Here is a 23,759-nt window from a genome sequence, read left to right as displayed (position 1 = left end):
TCTGTGACATGAATTCCCTGAGCTTTTGCACCTACCAAATCTGTAAAATGAATTTGAACCAGATGGCTTATGAGATCTCTTCCAACTTTAAAACTATGATTCAATGAATGAGAAAGGGAAATAAGCAACAAAAGAATAAACCATAAGGAAAAGCTAAAGGGACTGAGGTCTTGGGGGGACTGGACTATGAGAGATGCTTGTTTACAGTTTTTTTTTAGGGGGGGGGGAAACCCAGGTATGCTCTATGTTTGTATTAGGCACTTCTGTTGTGTTGTTCATTCTTTGTTGACCCCATTTGGGGTTATCTCAGCAGAAGAGGCAAGTGGTTTGCCATTTCCTTTTCCAGCTCATTTTACAAATGAGGAAATTGAGGCAAACAGAGATAAGGAACTTCCCCAGGGTCACACAACTAGTAAATATCTGAGGCTATATTTGAACTCAGGAAGATGAATCTTCCTGTTGCCAGGCTCAGCAGCACTTTGTCTACTATGCCATCTAGCATCATGCCAGCTAGTTGTTTTAGGTACTAGATGAAATATAAAATTTAGATAAGGAATGATCTCTCTATCTTCATGGAGTTTATAATCTAATAGAGAGATATGACACATTCACAAATAACTAAAAGAATTCTAGTTTGGGTTGGATGCAGATTGATTGTTCAATATCCAATTCATTCATACATTATAGGTGAAGAGGTGGGTAGGTGATTTAGTGGACAGAATGCTGGGTTTGAAAAAAGGAAAACTGATCTTTTTGAGTTCAAATTTGGCCTCAAACCCTTACTAGTTATGTGACCCTGAGCAAGTCATTTAACCCTTTTTGCCTCAGTTTCCTCATCTATAAAATGAGCTGGAAAAGGAAATGGCAAACTATTCCAGTATCTTTGCCAAAAAAAAAAAAAAAGCCAAAATTGGGTCATGAAATATCAGACATGACTAAAATGACTCAACCAAGTAGGTAGTGACAATATTTACTTTCTCCAGATGATTTTTTTTAAAAACCTAAAATATATAAATGCAATATACATTATTACCTAAACAGTAGAAAGAGGGAAGGGATGATCATATGTGAAGAACATATCTCACAGCATTGTTGCATGGGGAAAAATGAATGTTATATAATTGAGGATTGTTTATAGCATGTACATATGGAAGATTTTCAAGCATGTAAAAAAAATCTCTTTTTTTGTAGATCTTTCAAAATGGGAGAAAAGCTAGGCCATATGTCTAGGATGTATAACAGAGCCTGAATTGGGTAAAGATCTGGATGTGACGGTTTCTCAAGATCTCCTTCAAACTTAAGCTACTTTGATGATCTTGAAAAAAATTTGGATCGTGTCTTTTAAATTGGGCAAAAAATCCAGCCTAAAATTTTAAGGTAGTTTAGTTCCATTAAGAAATGTGGTTGTTTCTTTCTACAGGTCAATTTTCCCCCCCAATAACACATAGACTAAATTGGGGTAGTTGTGCAAGGGTATGCAAAGGAAGAAAGAAGCATGTTCCCTGTCTAACATTTCTGGACTTCAATTTTGGTTGGACTCATACTCATACCTCAGCATCTATTCCCCAACCTTCTCCTTATGTGTAGACCAGATTCACTCTTTTCTAGATAATTTTAATGTTTACAAGTTTCCATGTCAACTGTCCATTCCCTGTCAATTGTTAATCTCATTATTTTATATAAAAAATATTCCTCTTTGATATGTCTAATGCCATGAATAAAATAGCTGTTCCTGGTTAGAATCTTTGAAAAGAGGAGAGACTTTTGTACTTAAAGAAGAGTTTTATGTAAGGGCAAGTCTGTGAAAAATCAGCATGGTTTAAAAAAATGTTTTCTTTCTTATCTAGGAATAGTGCATTAATAGGGCAAAAAGGTCTGGATTTGGAGACAAGAGAATCTGGAAACGGTTTCGGGCTCTGCTACTTATAGCTGTTTGACATTGAACAAGCTGTATTTGAACCTCAGTTTTCTCACCTGTAAAATGAAGGTGTTTAAGCAAATGATTTCTAATCTTTCTCCCAACTATAATTCTATGATCTTATCTTGCAGTTTTGGGGTAGTTCAGTGGCATAGTAGATAGAGCACTGGACCAGGAGTCAGGAAGGTTTCGAGTTCAAATGTGGCCTCAGAAACTTACTAGCTGTGTGACTCTGCACAATTCACTTAACCTTGTTGGCTTCAGTTTCTTCATCAGTAAAATGAACTGGAGAAGGAGGAAATGACAAATCACAACAATGTCTTTGCCAAGAAAACCCAAATGGGGTCTTGAGGAATTAAACATGGCCGGGAAAACTGAACAAAAAAAAACATAACAAATTTGCTTTTAGTACAAATCTGTATCTTATCTCCCTTATCAGCAGAAAGAAAGAAGGGATTTCCAACACAACTCAGCAGCAAGTGTTAGAAAGAGAAATTCCAGTTAAAATTGCCCTATACGATATAAAATATTTAGGAATCTCTGCCAAGACAAACACAGGAATTATATGAACACAACTACAAAACACTTTCCACACAATTAAAAATATATCTAAATAATTGGAAAAACATTAATTGCTAATGGGTAGGATGAACTGATATTATAAAAAAAGACAACCTTACCCAAAATAATTTACTTATTCAGTGCCATATCTATCAAAATACCAAGAAACTTTTTCATAGAATTAGAAAAAAATATAAAAGTTCATTTGGTAGAACAAAAGATCAAAAATATTAAGGAGACTAACAAAAAAATGTGAAGGATAGGGGCCTATCAGTACCAGATCTTAAACGTACTATAAAGCAGTGATCATCAAAATAAAACAGTACTGGCTAAGAGACAGAAGGGAGGATCAAAGGAATAGACTTGGGGTAAATGACTTCAGAAAGATAGTGTACGATAAACCTAAAGATCCCAGCTTTTGGGACAAGAACTCACAATTTGACAAAAACTTTTAGGAAAATTGGAAAACAGTATGGGAGAGATTAGGTTTAGATCTCACACCCTATATGAAGATAAATTCAGAATGGGTAAATGACTTGAATATAAAGAAGGAAACTATAAATTAAATAAACATAGAATAGTGTGTCTGTCAGATATATGGGGAAGGAAAGAACTTAAGACTAAGCAAGATATAGTGAATATTTCAAAATGTAAAATGAATACTTTTGATTACATTAAATTGAAATGGTTTTGTACAAACAAAACCAATGTAATGAAAATTAGAAGGAAAGCAACAAATTGGGGGGAAAATCTTTATAACAAGAACCTCTAACAAAGGTCTAATTTCTCAAAATTGAAAGGAGCTAAGTCAATTGTATGAAAAATCAAGCCATTCCACAATTGATAAATGGGCAAAGGACATGAATATGCAGTTTTCAGATAAAAAATCAAAACTATCAATAAGCACATGAAAAAGTGTTCTAAATCTCTTGTAATTAGGGAAATGCAAATCAAAACAACTCCGAGGTACCACCTCACACTTAGCAAATTGGCCAATATGACAGTAAAAGAAAGTAGTAAATGTTGGAGGGGATGTGGCAAAATTGGGATACTAGATGCATTGCTGGTAGAGTTGTGAATTGATCCAACCATTCTGGAAGGCAATTTGAAACTATGCCCAAGGGTCTTTAAAAGACTGGCTGCCCTTTGATCCAGCCACACCACTGCTGGGTTTGAATCCCAAAGAGATAATGAAGAAAAAGACTTGTCCAAAAATATTCAGTCATGTTCTTTGTAGGGCCAAAATTGAAAAATGAGGGGATTTTCATCAATTGGGGAATGGCTGAATAAATTGTGGTATCTGATTGTGATGGAATACTATTGTGTTGACAGGAATGATGAACTGGAGAAATTCCATGTCAACTGGAAAGAGCTTCAGGAATTGATGCAGAACAAAAGGTGCAGAACCAGGAGAACATTATACACAGAGACTGATACATTATGGCACAATCAAATGTAATAGACTTTTCTACTAGAAGCAATGCAATGATCCAGGGAAATCCAGAGGAACTTATAAGAAAGAATGCTAAGAACATCCTGAAAAAGAACTGTGGGAGTAGAAATGCAGAAGAAAAACATCTTATTGATCATGTGGTTTGATGGGTATATGATCATTCTATTGCAAATATTAATGATATAGAAATAGGCTTTGAACAATAACACATGTAAAACCTAGTGGAATTTCTCATTGGCTGCAGGAAGGGGGTAGGAGGAAGGGAGGGAAAGAACATGAATCATGGAACCATGGAAAAATATTCTAAATTAATCTATAAAATTTTTTAAAATAAAAAAATAGAGAAGGGGTAATCACATTCCCCTCTGCCCCACCTCCCCTTTCATCAATGATTTACATGTCATGCTGACTAGTGTTAAACAAAGAATAGTTACATTCATGAATTCTTCATCTTTTTTCCTTACTAACAGGAAGCCTAATTATTTAAGTAGAAACCTTCTGCTCTGATTAAGGTCATCAATAAATAAAGCTGTGTTAGCATTTTTCCAAATACCTTTGGATTTTACAAGATTTATTGTAAAAAATATTAAATCAAGGAAATGAACTTTAGTGACCTTAGTGCAGAACTTGTAATTGGGAAGTCTACTAACCAAGTATAAGGAATGTATTTACAAAACTACCATAGATATCTGGGTATGAGGTAGATGGGATGAGTGGATAGAGTCCCAGGTCTGGTGACAGGAAGACTTACTTGACTTCAAATCCAGCCTCAAATAATTATGAGCTGTGACTCTGGGAAAGTCACTTCATCTTTTTTTTTTTGTCTCGGTTTCCTAATCTGTAAAATGAGGATAATAATAGTACCTATCTCACAGAGTTGTGAGGATCAGTGTCTGGCACGGCTTGGAATCAGAACTTGAATTCAAATTTCATCGTAAGAACTTAATTGCTCTGTGACCCTTGGAAAGTAACTTACCTTTAATGCCTCATTTTCCTCAACTGTAAAATGGGGATAATAATAGAACCAACTTTCCAGGTTTTTTTGTGAGGCTCAAATGAGAAAAATATTTGAAAAAAATACTTAGCCCAGATACTTAGTAAATGTTTGTTTTCATCCACGTTTTATTTTATATATAAAAACCAAACCACAACTATGAATTTTCCCTTTGTTATTCCTTTGACAATTAACTTGTTCAGTTTTTAGTTAGAACATATATAGTGAACATTTTTATTATATGTGTAGTAAGACAGTGATATACACTGATCTCTTTCCTTCAAATCTCAGATAAAATCTCAACTGCTGCAGGACATATATCCAAATCTCACACCAGCTACTGGTATCTTCTCTCTGCTACTACCAATCCTAGACTCTATAAGTTTTGTATGTAAATGGTTATTAGAACTTGAAAGCAGGAACTGTTTTTTGTTTTGTTTTGTTTTGCTTTGTTTTGCTTTGCTGTGTAACTCCATAACTTAGCACAGTGCTTGGCACATAGTAAGTACTAGTTGGTTAGATTTGACAGTATGGGAAAGCAAGTCTATGACAAAAACCATATCCTTGTATGGATATCCATTCCAAATCATAACTTTTCCTATTATGGTTTCAATATGTCTGGGGTCAGCATAAGAAATGAAATGAGAATCATTTGGGAGTTTTGTGGCAGCTGCGGAAGGCCAGCAGATAGCACAAAAAGTATTTAGAAAATATAAAGCCTGTGACCAAGTACTTACCCCAAATTTTACAAGGTACTATAAATACCCCACCAAAAGAAAATAAAAATTCAGACTTCTTCTTCGATATGAAGGGAGGGCCAAAAATTTTACATGGATTTTCCAGATTATAGGAGGTAGGGAAGGGAGCACATTCCTAACCTCTATGACGTGGAAGGGATAACTGAACTTCTTTAACTCTTAAGAAAAAGAACTTTTGTCATTCAGGTTAAGAAACATGCATTAAATATGTATTTGCCTACATGTATTATATGTCATTAACATAGATTTTATTTTACCCTAAAAAAATTCAAATAAAATCAGAAAACAATGTTCTATAGGGTAATTCTCCCTTGTTGAGGTAGGGAAAGGAATTCTTTCTAAATGATGATTATTTCTATTAATCATAGCTGGCAATTCATTTGCCACAAGCTGCTCTGCTTGGTTCAGCTTCAATCATCATCTTCATCATGCCCTGCCTAAAATAAATTCATCACCAGTAAACTAATCACCATGGGGTTTGCTTCATTTTTGTACTCATGTGTCTTAGCTCCCTCTATTTGAGGGCTAAAAGGTAGAGCAAGAAATATCTCCCAAAGCTTTCTTTTAATTGAGGGCTCAAAAATGCCAGCCATCTGCTGTACTTGGCTTCAACTAAATCATCACCTTAATCATGATGATGTACCAGGTACTCTCCGGGCAAGTCCCTCCCTTTTTCAGCTTTCTTTTGTGTATTGTCTTCTCCTATTAGATCGTAAAGTCCTTGAAGGCTGGGACTATCTTTTTCTTATTTGTATCACAGTTTCTACTTAGCACAGTGCCCCTGTGCTAAGTACAATTTTACTAAATTGCAAAAAGGGCCAGTGATTTTTGTACATTGGTAGAGGTAGTCAGAAAGTTTAAAAACTAATGTAGCATTGAAGTAATTTGGAATAGTAGAGGAAAAAAAATCTTTTAAATTATTCCAAAGTGGATAGAAAGCCAAAGTCTGGAGATAAGAAGTCCTGGGTTCAAATTTAGATCCAGATACTTTCTAGCTGTGTGACCTCAGGCAAATCACTTAATCCTAATTACCAAGCCCTTACTACTTTTCTGCCTTGGAACTGATTCAGTTTAAATAAATATGTAAATTATTCCAAGAACATTGTACTTATTATGCAGATATGTACATGACTTAATATTTTATTTCAGAGTAATTAATTAGGATTCACTGTTTTCGTATAGTCCAGTAGTCATAGTTACCATATTTTCTCTTTATTTTCTTCTAATTATATACAACATATAACCTCTTAGAATTTAAGTTGGTAACAATGAAAACAAAAAGGTATAATTATTTTAACAAGCAACAGACTTACAATTGCATTTCTTCTGAACAAATCTAAGCTTGCATGCCGTTCTGTAGGTAGACAATCGGATGCGATCCAAATCTTGGGCTCCTGGTGAAAAGAAATACATGTATGCTGAGAAATGCATTCAGAGGGAAGTTTTGTAATGTTCACAAGCAAAATAGACTGGCAGTATACATTGTACATTTTTACTAGCTTTCCTTCCTCCCCCAATCTTAAAACATATTTGCAATCTAAGCTTCAAAATGATCTGCTCTATATCACCTGGTTTCAGGCAGGGCTACCTATGCTTCCAAGGAATCAGGCATATCTATTCAACTTTGGAAATCTCACAGTGGAGCTCCTCCATGAAATAAAAAATGAGAAGCTTAGCCTGCTGTGTCTGTCACTTTGTAAAACAATCTGGTCCAGCTGCAGGCTAAAAGACAAACTGGCTGAGCTCCCTATCAAAGGGGAAATAGCAACACAGCCACAGGGAAGCTACATTTTTATCTTTTTAAAAAGATGAATTAAAATTATCAGATAATCTCAGAAATATATATATTCTTTTTAAAAATTTTTTTATTTGGTCAATTTCAAATATTATTCCTTGGTTACAAAAATCATTTTCTATTCCTCCCTACCCTCTCCTCACTCCTCTCATAGTCAACATGTAATTCCACTGGGTATTATATGTGCCCTTGATCAGAACCTATTTCCATGTTGTTGGTGTTTGCATTAGGATGTTCACCCAGAGTCTATATCCCCAGCCATATCCCCTCAACCCATGTATTCAAGCAGTTGTTTTTCTTCTGTGTTTCTACTCCCACAGTTTTTCCTCTGAACGTAGATAGTGTTCTTTCTCATAGAGCCCTCTGGGTTGTTCAGGAATACTGCATTGCCACTAACGGAGGAGTCCATTACATTTGATTGTACCACATTGTGTCAGTCTCTGTATATAATATTCTCCTGGTTCTGCTCCTTTCCCTCTGCATCAATTCCTGGAGGTTGTTCCGGACTCCATGGAATTCCTCCACTTTATTATTCCTTTTAGCACAAGTATTCCATCACCAACATATACCACAATTTGTTCAGCCATTCCCCAATGGAAGGGCATCCCCTCATTTTCCAATTTTTGGCCACCACAAAGTGCAGCTATGAATATTCTTGTACATGTATTTTTCCTTATTATCTCTTTGGGTACAAACCCAGCAGTGCTATGGCTGGATCAAAGGGCAGACAATCTTTTAGCACCCTTTGGGCATAGTTCCAAATTGCCCTCCAGAATGGTTGGATCAGTTCACAACTCCACCAGCAATGAATTAGTGTCCCTACTTTGCCACATCCCCTCCAGCATTCATTACTTTCCATAGCTGTCATGTTAGCCAATCTGCTAGGTGTGAGGTGATACCTCAGGGTTGTTTTGATTTGCATCTCTCTGATTATAAGAGATTTAGAACACTTTTTCATGTGCTTATTAATGGTATTGATTTCTTTGACTGAAAATTGCCTATTCATGTCCCTTGCTCATTTATCAATTGGAGAATGGCTTGATTTTTTGTACAATTGATTTAGCTCTTTGTAAATTTGAGTAATTATACCTTTGTCAGAGGTTTTTGTTATGAAGATTGTTTCCCAGTTTGTTATTTCCCTTCTAATTTTGGTTACATTTATTTTGTTTGTACAAAACCTTTTTACTTTGATGTAATCAAAATTATTAATTTTACATTTTGTGACTCTAAGTCTTGCTTGGTTTTAAAATCTTTCCCTTCCCAAAGGTCTTGCATTATACTATTCTGTGTTCACATAGTTTACTTAGAGTTTTCTACTTTATGTTCAAGTCATTCACCCATTCTGAGTTTATCTTGGTGTAAGGTGTGAGATGTTGAGAAATACATATATTCTTTAAAAACAAACTTTTTAAAATTCTGAAGCTCCTATCAAATCTGGGCAGAAAAGATATCAGGTATTGCAAGCAAAGATCAGTCTATCAAATAGCATTTATTAATTATCTATTATGTTCCAATAAGTGTGAAACTTTGGGGATACCAAAAAAGAAAAACAAACCCCAAACAACAACAAAAACAACAATCAGTCCTTCTCAAGTACTCAAAGTCTAAAGGAAGAAAGTAGATTTGTTTCCTACCCGCACTATAGCCTTCTTTCTACAGGTCCCCAGAGAATATAGCAACTTGTGTTCTCTGGGGACTGTTATCTCACATTGTTATTCTTTTAAGTTTTGTGAATTTTCTTTATGCAAATTCATTAGTTTGCATAATTGTTAATTTGCATAAAGTTAAATTCTACAAACATTTATTCAAACACTGTGCTAGACCTGGGGAAGCAAAGAAAAAAAATAGTCCCTTAACCTCAAGCAGGTGAATTCTACTGGTAAAGGGGTATCTTATAGACAGATAAACAAACAAAAATACATGCAAAATAGATACAAAATAATTTTAATGAGGCAAAGGAGGCCAAGAAACATTTTGTGTTGGGAAGTGGCACTTGAACTAATTCTTAAAGGAGTTCCAAGAGATAGTCTACCTGAGCCACAACAAATTATATGGCCCAACTTCAATTTGGTTTTACCAGTTAACAACTCTATTTGTCTTTCCCTGATTCCTTAGCTGCTATCTACATGAGCTGTGCTAGACCTTGGGAGGGAGGGAAGGAAGGAAGGAAGGAAGGAAGGAAGGAAGGAAGGAAGGAAGGAAGGAAGGAAGGAAGGAAGGAAGGAAGGAAGGAAGGAAGGAAGGAAGGAAGGAAGGAAGGAAGGAAGGAAGGAAGGAAGGAAGGAAGGAAGGAAGGAAGGAAGGAAGGAAGGAAGGAAGGAAGGAAGGAAGGAAGGAAGGAAGGAAGGAAGGAAGGAAGGAAGGAAGGAAGGAAGGAAGGAAGGAAGGAAGGAAGGAAGGAAGGAAGGAAGGAAGGAAGGAAGGAAGGAAGATGTATTATGTGCCAGGCATTGGGCCCCATTCACTCACTTTCCTTACTCTTCAAATTTGCAATCTGGTTTCTGATTTTATCATCAGTCAGCTCCAACTTCTCTCTCCAGAGTTAGCTACATTCTCTTAACTGAAAAAAGTAATGGTTTTCATTCCTCATTTTTCAGCCTATCTGCTACATTTGACATTATTAATCCACTTTATATCTGCTGTCCTAACTGATTTCATCTTTGGGGAATAAGATGTCCCTTTCGGGATAAGCTCATCACTTCTAAATTTATCACTTAAACCCTGATTTATACCACCTCCCTCAGCCTCTTCTCCCCTCTGAGTGGATAGCTCTAGGGGGAAGTTCTAAACTCCTACCACTGCCTACATTTATAGAAGATAGAAATTGTACTCAACTCACTCCACTTGGCATCAGATATCTTGCTGGTTTCAACTTTATGAGTCTCTGGAACACTGAGTCCTCCTAACCTCTTGCTTGCCTCTTTCTCTGTGTTATCTCCCTCTTTAGATTGCAAGCTCCTTGAGAGTAGGGGCTGTCCTTGCTTTTTATTAAGTGTATGCACAGTACTTGGCACACTGTGTGGCACACACACACACACACACACACACACACACACAGGTGCTCAATAATTGCTTGTTGATTAACTAATTCATTCTAAATGCTCAGAAACTATAAGCTTTAATAATCTATGGTTGAATTTTCTAAAGGAATCAAGACCACTAAAATGTAGTTTCTTGAATCTACTTCTTTCATCTTCCTGAAAAAAAAAATAATATTTGTTTATTTCAGTTTGGGGGGCACACCTCCTTTCTCAGTGGTTAAGAACAGTGATTTCTGTCATTACACATAAAGGATCTTTTTTTAAAAAGAAGTATCCTGGAATAGAATTTGTCAGGTTAAGAGACAAATTCAAATAATGCTATTAGATACTTGGGCTCCCACCCCTGACCTTTCTCTTTTCTCTCTGTCTTTGTCTCTCTCTTATCAGTAAGTTCATTACTTCTATGTTTTTATTGCCTTAATCATAATAATGCTCTAAACATGATATAAAAATGTTCTTAACAGCTCATTTAGCCTTCCTTATATTAGTCTCACAGCTTTTTGTTACTCCTTCATTGCTATACTTGGTTATTGACCCTTTTCCCATTATTTACATATGTCCCTTTAAATTCTGACCTCATCAGAGAACCCATTGAGTATTTCCACTGGTCCCTTTTAGAAACATAGTGGATTGAGGGTTAGGCCTAGAAAAGCAAGTCCTGGGCTTGAATCCTGATTCAGAAATTTACTAACTATATAATTCTGGGCAAGTTACTTAGCCTCTTTGGGCCCCAGTTTTGTTATCTGTACAATGAAAGCTAAATTTCAGAGCCCTTCCAGCTTTAAATCTGTGATTCTATTACCTTTCCTTTTTACTCCCTGGGTTTGTTTATGGTTATGTTGACAGAATCTGGGTGCTTTTATTTTTGAATTTATTCTTCTTCTTGGTGTATGCATAGACATACACACGTTTTATGCACATATATGTGTGTATGTATGTTTGTTTCTGGCCATGGGATGATTCCTATCTTTTTGTCTTTTGGCTAAGACTTAAGTGCTCAAGAAATGCTTAGTGACTTGTTGACTTAGAAGATGGTAGCTTTAATAAATGCCTGCTCATCCACTGATTGTCTGAAGCTACAAAGCTAGTTATAGGAACATCTCCAGCCAGAACCCAGACCTCAAAATTCCCAGCCCAGTGCCCCTTTCCCTAGAACAGTAGGTTTTGTGTTGGAACTACTTTGATAACCTTGTTAATGTTATAATGACTTTGTAGGGGAAGAAGAAAGGGAACAAAGGGCTGTTACTTATGAAAGACATTTTCATTTTGACTGAATACTTCTTTCTCACTAGTGAGTCAGTTATTTGGAAATTTTGTCTCAGAAGGAAAGATTTTTGGACAAAGTGGGCCTATTCCTTTATCCCCTAAATCATGAATAAACATGGTTCTTAACCTTTCTTCTACTTCCATTGCTTATAATGCCATATAGAGAGAGGCCCCTCAATAAATATTCAATTGGATTTGCCAGATATCCTTCTCCATTATGTCTTTTGTGCATTTTTCTAGACAAAAGGTCTATTTACTTTCTTTTACTGTCAACTCTTATGTCTTGATATTGCTTATTCCATGAGCCTCATACATCTGGGACTCTGATACCTCTGCCTTCCTGAACACTACCAATTCATAGCAAAAGTGAATTTTCAATATTTGATTCCAGTTTTCTTTTTCCATTTGCACAATTAGTTTTCTCCACCTTTTTTACTGTTTTGCTGACAACACCTGGAAGAACTAACACTTTTCTCCCACCCAACATTTTCTTCAGTCACACCAAGCCCTCCCTCCTCATTTGTACTGCAGTCAGCATTTGGGTATCACAAACAATCCCTTCTTTTATAACTAGGTAATTGTTTTATCCAGCTGACTCCCATTTAATGCTCTCTCCAGCTAACCATTTAGTACTCATTAGTACTGATGGAGAAGCAACCCCCCTCCACTCACACACTCACACTGATGGTGACTGAAGGTCAGATACATTTGGGTGTTTGGGAGTGAAACCTGAGCTTTATTTAGGATACTCTGGGAGGAAAGATGTACCTTTGTTTAACTTGCTTAACTATTCTTTTTCCTGTAATCAACTAGAAATGTGTTCCAAAGTAATCAAAAATATCTTATCAGGTTCTCTAATTACTCATAAAACCATTCATTAAAACCTACAAAATCCCTAAAAACTTCATAATGAAGCCCAGGTTACAGCTAGGGAAAAATAACATAGTTAACCTCATCATTAGAACCCTGCCCAGGGCCCTCTTCTCTTCTCCCTTTACATTTTCTATTTTGATGATTTTATTAGCCCCCTATGGGTTCAACTATCATTTCTGTGAAGAATTAACTCTGAAATTTTCCTATATAATCCTTACCTCTCTACTGAGCTTGAGTTTTAAATTACCAATTTGCCTGATGGCCATATCTAACTGGATGTCCAAAATCTTTGCCCCTAAAGGTGCTCCTCCTCTCGAGGTCAATTTCTGTTGAAATCACCACAATTAATCAATCAATAAGCATTTATTAAGCACCCACTAGGTGCCAGTAACACTCAAGGTACTAGGGAGAGAAAGACAAAAGTTAAAATACTCCCATCTTTCAATGATTGATTTCAAGACTGTTTTACAGTCTAGTAGGGAGAAATAACATATATATACAAAATAGATAAACGGTAATTTAGAGGGAAAGGGACTAGTAGCTTGGGTGAGCCATCCAGGTTCACAACTGCCCTTGGACCACCCTCAGTTCTTCATAGTTCCTCACCACCTCTACACATAATTAGTTGCAGTTGCCAAATCTTATCAGATTGACCTGAATAATCTTTCTCTTCTTTCCATTCTTATGACCATCATCTAGTTCAATCCTCCATAATTTCTTGCCTGGACTATTGTAACAACTTCCCTAGCTACATATCCCCTCTTTTCTCTCCCGTTCATCTTCTACCTAGCTTTCAAACTGATATTCCTAAAATAGAAGTCTGAATGTGAAAGTCTTGCTCAAAAATTTTCAGTGTTTCCCTAGGATAGAATACAAATACCTGTTTGTCTTTTAAGCACTTTACAGTCTGAGACCAAATTATTTTCCCAGATTGGTTTCACATTCTCATCTTCATTTATTCCTTCTTAGCCAAACCAGCCTAACAGAATACTCTTTTCCCCTTCTGTGACTTTGCCCAGGATGTTGTTCAGCCATCTTCCAACATGTCTAATTCTTTATGACCCCACAGTTGAGGATTTCTTGGCAAAAGTATTGCAGTAATTTGCTATTTCCTTCTCCAGCTCATTTTACAGATGAGGAAACTGAGGCAAATAGAGTTAAGTGACTTGCCCAGGGTCACACAACTAATAAGAGTATGAGGTCAAATCTGAACTCAGGTCTTTCTGACTTCAGGCAAGGTGCTCTCTTCACCACCTAGCTGCTTATGTTCACCATATCTGAATGATTTCTTCTCATCAGGGAATCCTTCATTCTCTTTCAGGCTCAGCTTGAGTCATGAGACTCAAGAGACGTTTCCTGGTTTCTCCAGTTGTTTATGTTCCTCCTTCCACCCCACTCCAATTCTTAGTATTTGGCGGGGGGGGGGGGGGGGGGGGGGGGGGGGGGGAGGTTGTTGTTGTATTTGTCTGTATACATGTCATTTCTCCCAAATAGAAGCTTATAAGCTTCTTGAGAGTAGGGACGAGTTTATTTTTGTTGTTGGATCTCCAGACTCTCACATAATTTCTGGTGTACAGAGCAGGTACTAAATAAATGCTTATTGAATTCAATTGTAAAAAGTAAAAAATAAATAGTTTCCATCTACATACAATTTATGTTCACATTTTAATCTGATAAGGCATTGCCAGGAGCAAAAATTAATTAAGTTAAATTCAAGTATCTGCAATGTTATCATGGGTACATTGTTTTATAATGTTAAATCCAGAGGTTTTTTTTTTCCTTCTAAATTAATAAAACAATAACAAAAAAAATTCTTCCCTTTTCTTAAGCAGCCTTGAGGACAAAATGTTAAAAAAAATTTTTTTTTATGGTTAGTCACACTGTTCTGATGTGGAACCTCATTCCATTTTAAGGTTATTAGAAGCCTATGTTTGAATTTCTAAGGTTCATCCCAGCTCTGATATTCCATGATTCTACCTGTGCCTTTGATCTCATCCCCTCCAGGCCCTTGTTCTTATAGTTAACCCTTCTCTCTCATCCATCTTTAGTCTCTTGTTCTCTGCTGCCTAAAAGTTTTCCCTGATCCTATAAAGAAGTAAAACAAATAGATGAAAAACCTTTATTCTTATGCCCTATTCATCTATCTTTGATCTCTTTTCTCATTCATGAATAAAATAAAAAAAAGTTTACACTGAATGGCTATAATTTTCCCACCATCTACCCTTGCTTCAACACTTGCAATCTGGCTTCTGTCCCTACTCCCTGACTAACTCTCTCAAAGAACACTGTAGAGGAATAGAGGAAAGAGGATTCCATTTGGGGTCAGTGGGACCTGAGCTCAGATTTCAGCTTTGCTCCACACTCACCTAGGAAAGTTACTTAACCTTCAGGACAACAAAGATCTCTGTGAGGTGATCTTTGAGGTCTCTTTGAACTGTAAATCTTATGATTTAAAATCACAAATGACCTTTTAATTGTCAAACTCAACTACTTTTTTTTTTTAGTTCTTATCATCTGTGACTTGTCCAAAGTATTTAAAAGTTATCTGCTTCCTCAACATTCCTGGTCATCCTTTGTGAGGATGTTATATGACCCAACTGGGTGAAAAAAGCTCTGGAGAAGACTCAAATTCCCTGAAGCCACTCAATCACTGTAAGGCCTGAAGTAATGGCTCCCTCACCTCCAACTTTTACTTTCTTTCTAATCTTGCCTATATTCATTTTTTTATATGTATGAAAAATTTAAAGTATTCAAAATTCATCTATTTTATACTTGATAATGCTTTCTGTCTCTTGTTTATTCATAAAATCATCTCATATCCACTAATTTGAGTAGTTAATATGTTTGTTTGTTCTCCAAATTTGCTTATATCTCCCTTTTTGCTTAATGTTCAGGGAGAGGAAAAAAGTATGTAATGTCCACTATCCACAATAGCTTGAAGTCTGATGGTAATTCCTAAGAATGGTTTTGGCTTTTGAATATTAAAATATTCCTCATTTCTTATCTTTAATGGAGGAAAAGACCCACAGCTGTTTTTTAACACTTTCAGATGGTCAGACAGGGATCAGATTCTTCACTCTTTTAGATGTTATGGTAAAGCATACAAGTAATTTGGTGATTTGACCATATCAGAAAAGAATTTCATTTCGGAGACTGGTCCAGAAACTTGCAAGTGATGAATGGTGATAGAAAGAGGGGAGTTGTATAAGAACATGGAAATTTCTTTCAAAAAAGAAATATCCAAAAGAAAATGGAAGCTTGATTTTGGTTGTCATTTCCATTCCTAATTTTAATTTCCTTTTCTTTTGTTAGGTCAAATATTGCCCTGATACCACTAGAGTTTTGAAGGGTGACAAAAAAAAAATATGGATAAGCAACAAAAAGACGAGACTACTAAAGCAAATGTTGATATGGTACAAAAATATGGGCATTGCCTAATTCCCCACGCCCCTTGAAACAAATGAAAAAAAATTAACTTTGCTTATTATTGTTGTCTTATGCATGGAAGTTGAGATAGAAAGCCAATAAGAGAACAGCTTTTTCTCTATCACATATATTTTTAAGTGTTTTTTTCTTCAATGTCAAATATCTCTTTCTTTATGAATATGGAAATGAGGCTTAGAACTTAAGGGAGACAGCCAATTTAGTTTTACAAAAAAAAATAGGTCCCTCCATTTTCCTCCTCCTTGTAAAAACACAGGCACTGATGTCAAACAGTGACTAAATAGACTCACCTTTCTCTAGGTTCTCTCTTGTAGTTGCTAAGTACAAGGCTTGGCTCTCTGCCTCTATTTATGTAGTAACCTGCCTCAGAGCTATTTTTATCTTTTATTTTTCTTTGTGCTTTGCAGGTACTGGTTAGTAGGACAGATTCTCCCTCTCTGCATGAGATAGGAAGAACAGATGACAGTTTGGCAAGATAATTTGGCATAGTTGCTGGGTCTGATTCTTCTTCCTTATATGAACCTGGGATTTCTGTCTCTTTGTAATCTACATGTTAAAGAAGAAAATCTTAGCATCAAATAGTATTTAGCAAGTTCAGATAAAAATTTTAACTCAAAGATCTATGTCTACCTAGGGGTGTGTGTATAAATATACATACACAAAGATGCATAAACCTAGAACTATTATTTCATCTGTATGTCTTTTCCCACATGAAAAGTCCTTCCACTAATGTATATCTGCAACCAAGCCATAGGTTTTTGTTTTGTTTTGAAAACCCTTACTTTTTGTAATAGTATCATTTCTTTCTTTTTTTTTTAATTAAAAACCCTTACCTTCCGTCTTGGAGTCAATACTGCGTATTGGCTCCAAGGCAGAAGAGTGGTAAGGGCTAGGCAATGGGGGTCAAGTGACTTGCCCAGGGTCACACAGCTGGGAAGTGTCTGAGGCCAGATTTGAACCTAGGACCTCCCATCTCTAGGCCTGGCTCTCAATCCACTGAGCTACCCAGCTGCCCCCAATAGTATCATTTCTAAGACAGAAGAGTGGCAATGGCTAGGCAATTGGAGTTAAGTGATTTGCCCAGGGTTATACAACTAGGAAGTGTCTGAGATCAGATTTGAAGCCAGGTTCTCCAGTCTCCAAGCCTGGCATTCTACCCATTGCATATGGTTTTAGAGAATTGTATATGGTTTTAGAATTGTCTGAGGAATTAAGAGGTTCACTGACTTGCTTACAGCTAGTATGTGTCAAGTGAAAGGATTTGAATGTAGCTCTTCTTGACTATAAGATTTATACTGTAGCCATTCTAGGACACTATTAGAATTTGCCACTCAGACTAATTTCTATTTTAATTTCTGTGAAATCATATGTAATGTTGGGCAAGTATCTTAAAATGTCTAGTTTCATGTAAAAGACTTTTGCTGGTAGGGGAACCATAATGCTACAAAATCTATATGTTTCCTTTCTCCATTTGGTAATGAGAAATTCAAAGCAGGATAGAGATGACAATTAGAACTGGGATTTCAGGGTATAGAGAAGCCACTGGCTAAGAAGATGTTTCAGGTAATTGGGACTAGCACTTTGTCAATTCTAGTTTCAGAGTTGCCCAGAATAGAGGTGCCAAGCCTAAACTGAAATGGGAGGCACTAACCCCCTACATAAGGATCCCCCCCTTGGGTTGCAAATTGACATAGAAAAAAACATATTAATAATATTTATGTTTTATTGTATTTTTATTTCTGCAACTTGTTTTAATCTGGTTTCACATTTGAAAATTTTGAAGACTTTGAACCTTGAGTGACAAGGATCAAATACTTGCCCAAGATGCCGTAGTCAATAGGTGTCCAGGGTAAGACTTGATCCTAGCCCTTCTGACTGAGGCAAGCACTAATATCTACTCTGCCACTGGTAAAAGCAGCAATAATGAAAATTAAAGTACATTTCTAAAAATTTCCATACTTACTCATGAGAAATTCAGAGAAATGAGAAATTCAAAGTACATTTCTAAAAAGTTCCATACTTACTCATTTCTGCAAATAGCTGTCTTCTTTCTGCCATGGTATTTCCTCTTTTCCCACTATCTTCAATCATTCTATGGAACAAAATGATTACATGGTATTATTATCCCCAAGCTACTGAGGAATTCATTTTATCTGGAAATAAATTCATAAATCTTATTTACTGTATAAACATAGAAAATAAAATTTAAATAAAACTACATTAAATAGGTATAGCCTCCACTTTTCACTAACTGAAAACACTCCTGATATGTCAATCCCTACATATTTTTCCAAAGGAGATTCTATTATGATATTTGGAGTTAAGTCAATAAACATTTATTAAGGCACTTAATATGGACCAGGTCTAGTGCTAAGTGCTTGCTGGGGGTACAAAGAAGGCAAACAAACAAACGAAAAAAATCCAGTCCCCACTCTTAAGGTGCTCACAGACTAATGGGGATGACCACCAACAAAAGACACACATGAATAAGATATAAACAGAATAAACTGTTTTATTTTATATATATGTTTTATATATATTTATAAACAGAAGAGAGCTGGGAATATTAAGGGAGATCAGAAAAACCATTCTTAGAGAGGGAATCCCCAAATAGAGCACAATGGAGCTCAAGCACTTCTCTGTACCAGTCACCAGGCTAACCAGGCTTCCCTGACTGCCTTCTGGTCTCAGCTAAAGTCTTATCTCTGCATGAAGCCTTTCCCAGTCTTCCTTTATCATAATAAGCTTTCCTTTCCAATAAGCCTGTCACCTATATATATCTTTTTTGAACATGTTTGTTTGCATGTTGTCTCCCTGATAAGACTGTGAGTACCTTAAAAGGTACTGTTTTCCTTCCTCCTATATTTAGCAAAATATCTGGCTTTACAAGATATTTAATAAATGCTGGTTTACCAACTGACTGAAGGAGCTGGATAGGGGGGAAAAGGTACAAAAAGGCCATGATGAGATGGTGAAAGGAGAACTGTATTTCCTATAACTTGGGGAGTTCTCATTTAACATTGGAAAAGAAACCTAGCAATGAGATCTCCTCACAAAACTTATATTTGGCTGCAAATTTGACAGGCTGTATATTGCCACAAGAACCAAAATTATTCTTCTCAGAGAAGACTTAAGAAAGTATTGGTTTACTTGACTTGAGGCAAAGCAAATGGAACATTTTGTAAGACTTCAAACATTTCTACAAAATAAATATCATCTATTATTTATTATTATTATTTAGATCTTGAAGTAAACCCTCTCTCTGGTTAAATTAACCCAAACTTCTCCTTTTAATAAATATACAAAAGATTGGTAGTGTTGCTGAGATTTCTCTTCTAATGTTCACAAATAGTGTAGATGAATGACTTAAAAACTCTTTTGAACCCATTACTAAAAAACGTTGGAACTTCCACTCCTAATTGCACACATTTCCTTATTTGTAAACTTTATAATTTGTAATGAATAACAAACTCTACTGATAATTATTTATATTATAAAATTGTATACAAAAACAAAACATTTAAATGATGAAATAAAGGCAAAATAATATTTGATCCCAGAATCAATAGGGAAATCACTAGAGTTTATGGAACAGGAGAGGGGCATTATTAGATTTTCACTTTAGGAAAATCATTTTTGGTATCTATGTGAATGAGAGATTGGAAATAGAAACTTGAGGCAGATAGACAAATTAGAAGCCTATTGAAATAGTACTGAGAGAAGTCATGAGGGTCTGAACTAGAGTGGTAGTTCAGAGAGTAGTGAGAAGGGGAAAGTTTTGAGAGGCAAAGAGGTAGAAATGACAAGATTTAGTAACTAATTGGATATGTGGGAGAAATAACACCAAGGTTAATAACACCTTTGGGGCCAAGAATGGATGATGGCACCATCAAGAGTAATAGGAACACCTGTGCATACCCCTTAGCCCTAGCAATACCATAACAGTTGGTTCTATTTCTTAAGGTTACTAGGAAAAAAGAAAAAGAGCCTCTCAGTTCTAAAATATTTTTAGCGATTCTCTTTGTGGCAGAAAAGAACTGGAAATTTAGGGGACGTCCATCAATTGGGGAATGGCTGATCAACCTGTGGAATATGATTATAAAGGAATACTACTGCACTATAAGAAATTATGAGCAAGTTAATTAAAAATATGGAAAGAACTACATAAAATTATGAAAAACAAAATGAGTAGAACCAAGAAAACATTATATATAGCTAAAAATTGATGTCAGAAAAATAACTTATAAATGTCCACCTTCAAAGAAATAATTGATAAATAGGAACACAAAAGTTTATATATTTTGTTTATATATATTTATATATATATAGTTTATATATATTTTTGTCAAATGATGCTTTGTTGAGTGAGGAGAGGGGAAGGAGGAAGAGAGATAGCTGGGAATTTTAATGTAACTAAAATACATTAATTTAAAAAGAATGATAATTAAAATAAACAAAAATTTTACTAAAAAGAGATAATAGGGATGTTTGAAACTTGGGTAGGCTTTTGGGGAAAGATAATGTGCAATGTAATCTTTGCTCTCTTATAACTTGTCAATAGTTTCTCATCCTATTAATTCATTCTATGATATCCAAAATAAAGAAGAGGAAAGAGGGCTCTTATTCACTGATCACTTGTCCTGAAGCATAAAGATGTTGGGGAAGAAGGCCCCAAATTTTCCCTTTGATTCCTGCACAGAGAAGAATTTTAACTTCCCTGAGAGGCTGGATCATAGCTCTGAAAAGGGTACTTTGGGATTATATTGGGTAATAATAGTAGGCAAGGGTTCTTTTAGAGACAAGCCCCAAGACTGAGTATCATGGAAAGTACAAGATGTGATTCATTTTTCCACACTCTAAGTGGTTCATTACATGCCCCTAGAAGTCAGGTTGTGACAGTTCCTACTTGGTAACCATTGATCTAGAAGATGTCAGTTCAAATTTCATCTTCCATTTATTTTCTGTGTGCCATTGAGATAGTTACTTCTTTAGACATCAATTTCCTCATCAAAAAAATGAGGAAGTTAGATAGGATAATGACTGTAGTCTCTTCCAAGTCTAAAATTCTATGATCTAAATATAGAATTTGGAATAATCTAATTGAAGACATTTGAGTGCACATGATGAAAAAGGGATGGGGGAAGAAGAAAGGGAGAGAGAAGAGAGAGGGAGAGAGGCAGAGAGACAGCGAAAGAGAAAGAGAAAGAGATGGAGACACACAGACAGACAGACAGACACACAGACACAGACACAGACACAGACACAGACACAGACCGAGAAAGGAGGGCCAAGAACAGAATTTTTTAGGACACCTATTTAAGGGATAGGAAAGAGATAAAAAACTAGTAGAAAAGATATAGTGCTTTTCAAATAGTTTTTGCTTAATGAGTATTTGTCAAATGAATGGATGTTGAAAGAAGTTAAACAGTCAGGAAAGATGCTTGTTGGCAGTCTAGTTGCAAGATATCTAATGTGCAAACAATTGAAAAAGTGACATCTTGTGGTTTCCCATTGTTTTGTAAGACCCATAAGGGTCTGCCTCCACAATGGAAACCATACACACATACACTTACACACAGAACATTATAAGGAAGAACAATAAAGCAAAACCAAGCACTGTATGATTATAATGACCAATTTAGATCTGAGAGATAAGATAACATATTTCCATTATTGGTTAGGTTGTAGATTACATATATAGGATGTTGCATATGCTTTAAAACATTGATTCTTAATATGTAACTATTTTTTCTTCCAAATTTTCAATCATTCCTTCAAGAGAAGTTTTTAAATACATGAAATCACAACAACAAAAGCACCCCATTGTATTGTAATGGTTATCAATTTAGTTTTTTTAAAAGAAAAAAAAGCCCAAGTTCACAGATGTGAAATTTGAAAGAATTGCAAAGGAAACTAATTATATTGTAATAGAGTTGTCAAAATATATTTAAAAAGAAAAATCACAGACTCAAGGTTTAGAGACCTTATATCTACAAGGAGTTTAAGGTCATCAGGCCAGAAAGTAGCTGACCTTCACAGAAAGCCAGAGCAAATAAGCTTTCCCCTGGGAAGAGCTCAGCTGTAAATTAGTGGTGGCATTTCAGAGAGGAGGAAAGCTGGAAAGTAAGTCTATGGATGGTGACTTTAGAGTATACCCTTGATCTGTGTAAAAGCCCCGAGGCTAAGTACACTTAGTACCATCTATGGAAACTGGAGGAAGGTGGTTTTTTTCTCTTTTCTTCAGTGGTAGAGGGTGGCAACATCCATGTATCCCGGCTGGGGTTAAGAGCCCCCATGAGGGAATGGGCTTTCAATATATAGGACATTTTTTTCAAAAAGTATTTCACCGGTCTCAAAGATCATTTATGTGAAATGAAAGCCTACTCATATAAGCCATAATTTAAGTAGCAGAGATTACAAATTAAAAAAAAAACACACTCCTCAGGAATAGAAATTGCACAATACAGGAATTGCAATGAATCCAACCTTTTTTGCAAACTCATCATCTCTTTCTACTAATTAACTCAAGGAAGAAACTATCATTAGCTACACAATAGATAGTAATCTCTCCATCTTAGAAAAATGTGTACCTTCTAAGAAAAAGAAAAAAACTCAGCAAAATGAAATAATAGAAAATGAAAAAGATGTCATTATGTAACAAAATCAAAGAGCACAATTTTAATTTCATCCCTTCCAATATTTTCTAAGAAAAAACACTCATAATGAAATTAGAATAGTTATCTATTTCCCATCTATCATATTTATTAAGAATGAAATGGAAGAAACAGCATGCTATAGTATTTAAATATGTTTTTTTTTAAATAGGTGAAACTATAAATCAAATAACTAGCAAGCATAACTGCCAGCTCATTTAATTTCCAATTTATTTCTGATCAGTGGCACTTGGAAAGCAGGATGCTTGGTCATATTCCCTTTGCCTTAAAAAAAAATTGAGAAACCAACAGGAAAGAGGAGCCCATGTACAGAAAGAAATTTTACTGCTGAAATAACTAAGATTGTCAAGAAGCTATACTTATGACAAGAGCTGTCCAAAGTCATATGGAAGAGATGAAGTAGAAAATAACCCATCTGTGATGAGGCAAATGCATGTCATAAAGCACATTGCTTACCACAGGGCTTAATCTGGCCAGTTACTACAGTTCCTTATAGATAATATAAGTCCCCTGCCATCTGCAATCCTACTATGACATTACAAAAAAAAATTGGAGAGAGCAAAAAACCTAATGCCAGTTATCTTTGTAATGAATAATTGGTAATTGACACATTTTATAGGAACACTCAGGAATACAGATTTAGAACTGGGACTTCTAAGGTGTTCTCGTGGCTTCAGTTTTCTCATCTGTAAAATGATTAAATAGGTATTAAGAGGAGGGACCAGAATTCAAAGCCATATTCTCTCATTCAAATTAAGCACCCTTTATACAGTCCCACAATGCCTCTTTCCCAGAAATCGGTCTCAACCATGGAAATCTTCCAGCTTGCCCCCAGGTTCAAGTCCTCAGTCATCTTCACCACTGACCATCTTTCCTTCTCCCTCTCTGTCTCCATCCAAACCATCACCAAGTCTTACCAATTCAGCTTCCATAACATCTCTCCCATCCATGCCCTCTTCACTCACCTGATCTCTCCCCTGAT

At 35.8% G+C, this 23,759-nt stretch overlaps 1 protein-coding gene across 22 annotated transcripts in view; it reads right to left on the bottom strand.

The window, feature by feature from the left end:
• DTNA (dystrobrevin alpha) overlaps window positions 1-23,759 on the bottom strand; it is a 357,154-nt gene that overhangs the window by 166,487 nt on the left and 166,908 nt on the right. For all 22 annotated transcript variants that reach the window (XM_056823867.1, XM_056823866.1, XM_056823869.1 and 19 more), the window contains exons 2-3: window positions 18,128-18,195; window positions 6,998-7,078 (exon numbers count right to left, since the gene is read on the bottom strand). In XM_056823867.1, the coding sequence (XP_056679845.1) occupies window positions 6,998-7,078; window positions 18,128-18,195 (149 nt within the window). The remainder of the gene's footprint in view (window positions 1-6,997; window positions 7,079-18,127; window positions 18,196-23,759) is intronic.

Source organism: Monodelphis domestica, chromosome 3 (assembly GCF_027887165.1).
Source record: "Monodelphis domestica isolate mMonDom1 chromosome 3, mMonDom1.pri, whole genome shotgun sequence".
Taxonomy (NCBI): Eukaryota; Metazoa; Chordata; class Mammalia; order Didelphimorphia; family Didelphidae; genus Monodelphis; species Monodelphis domestica.
Note: the sequence above shows the minus strand (reverse complement) of the source record. Positions and strands in the feature narration are given on the sequence as shown.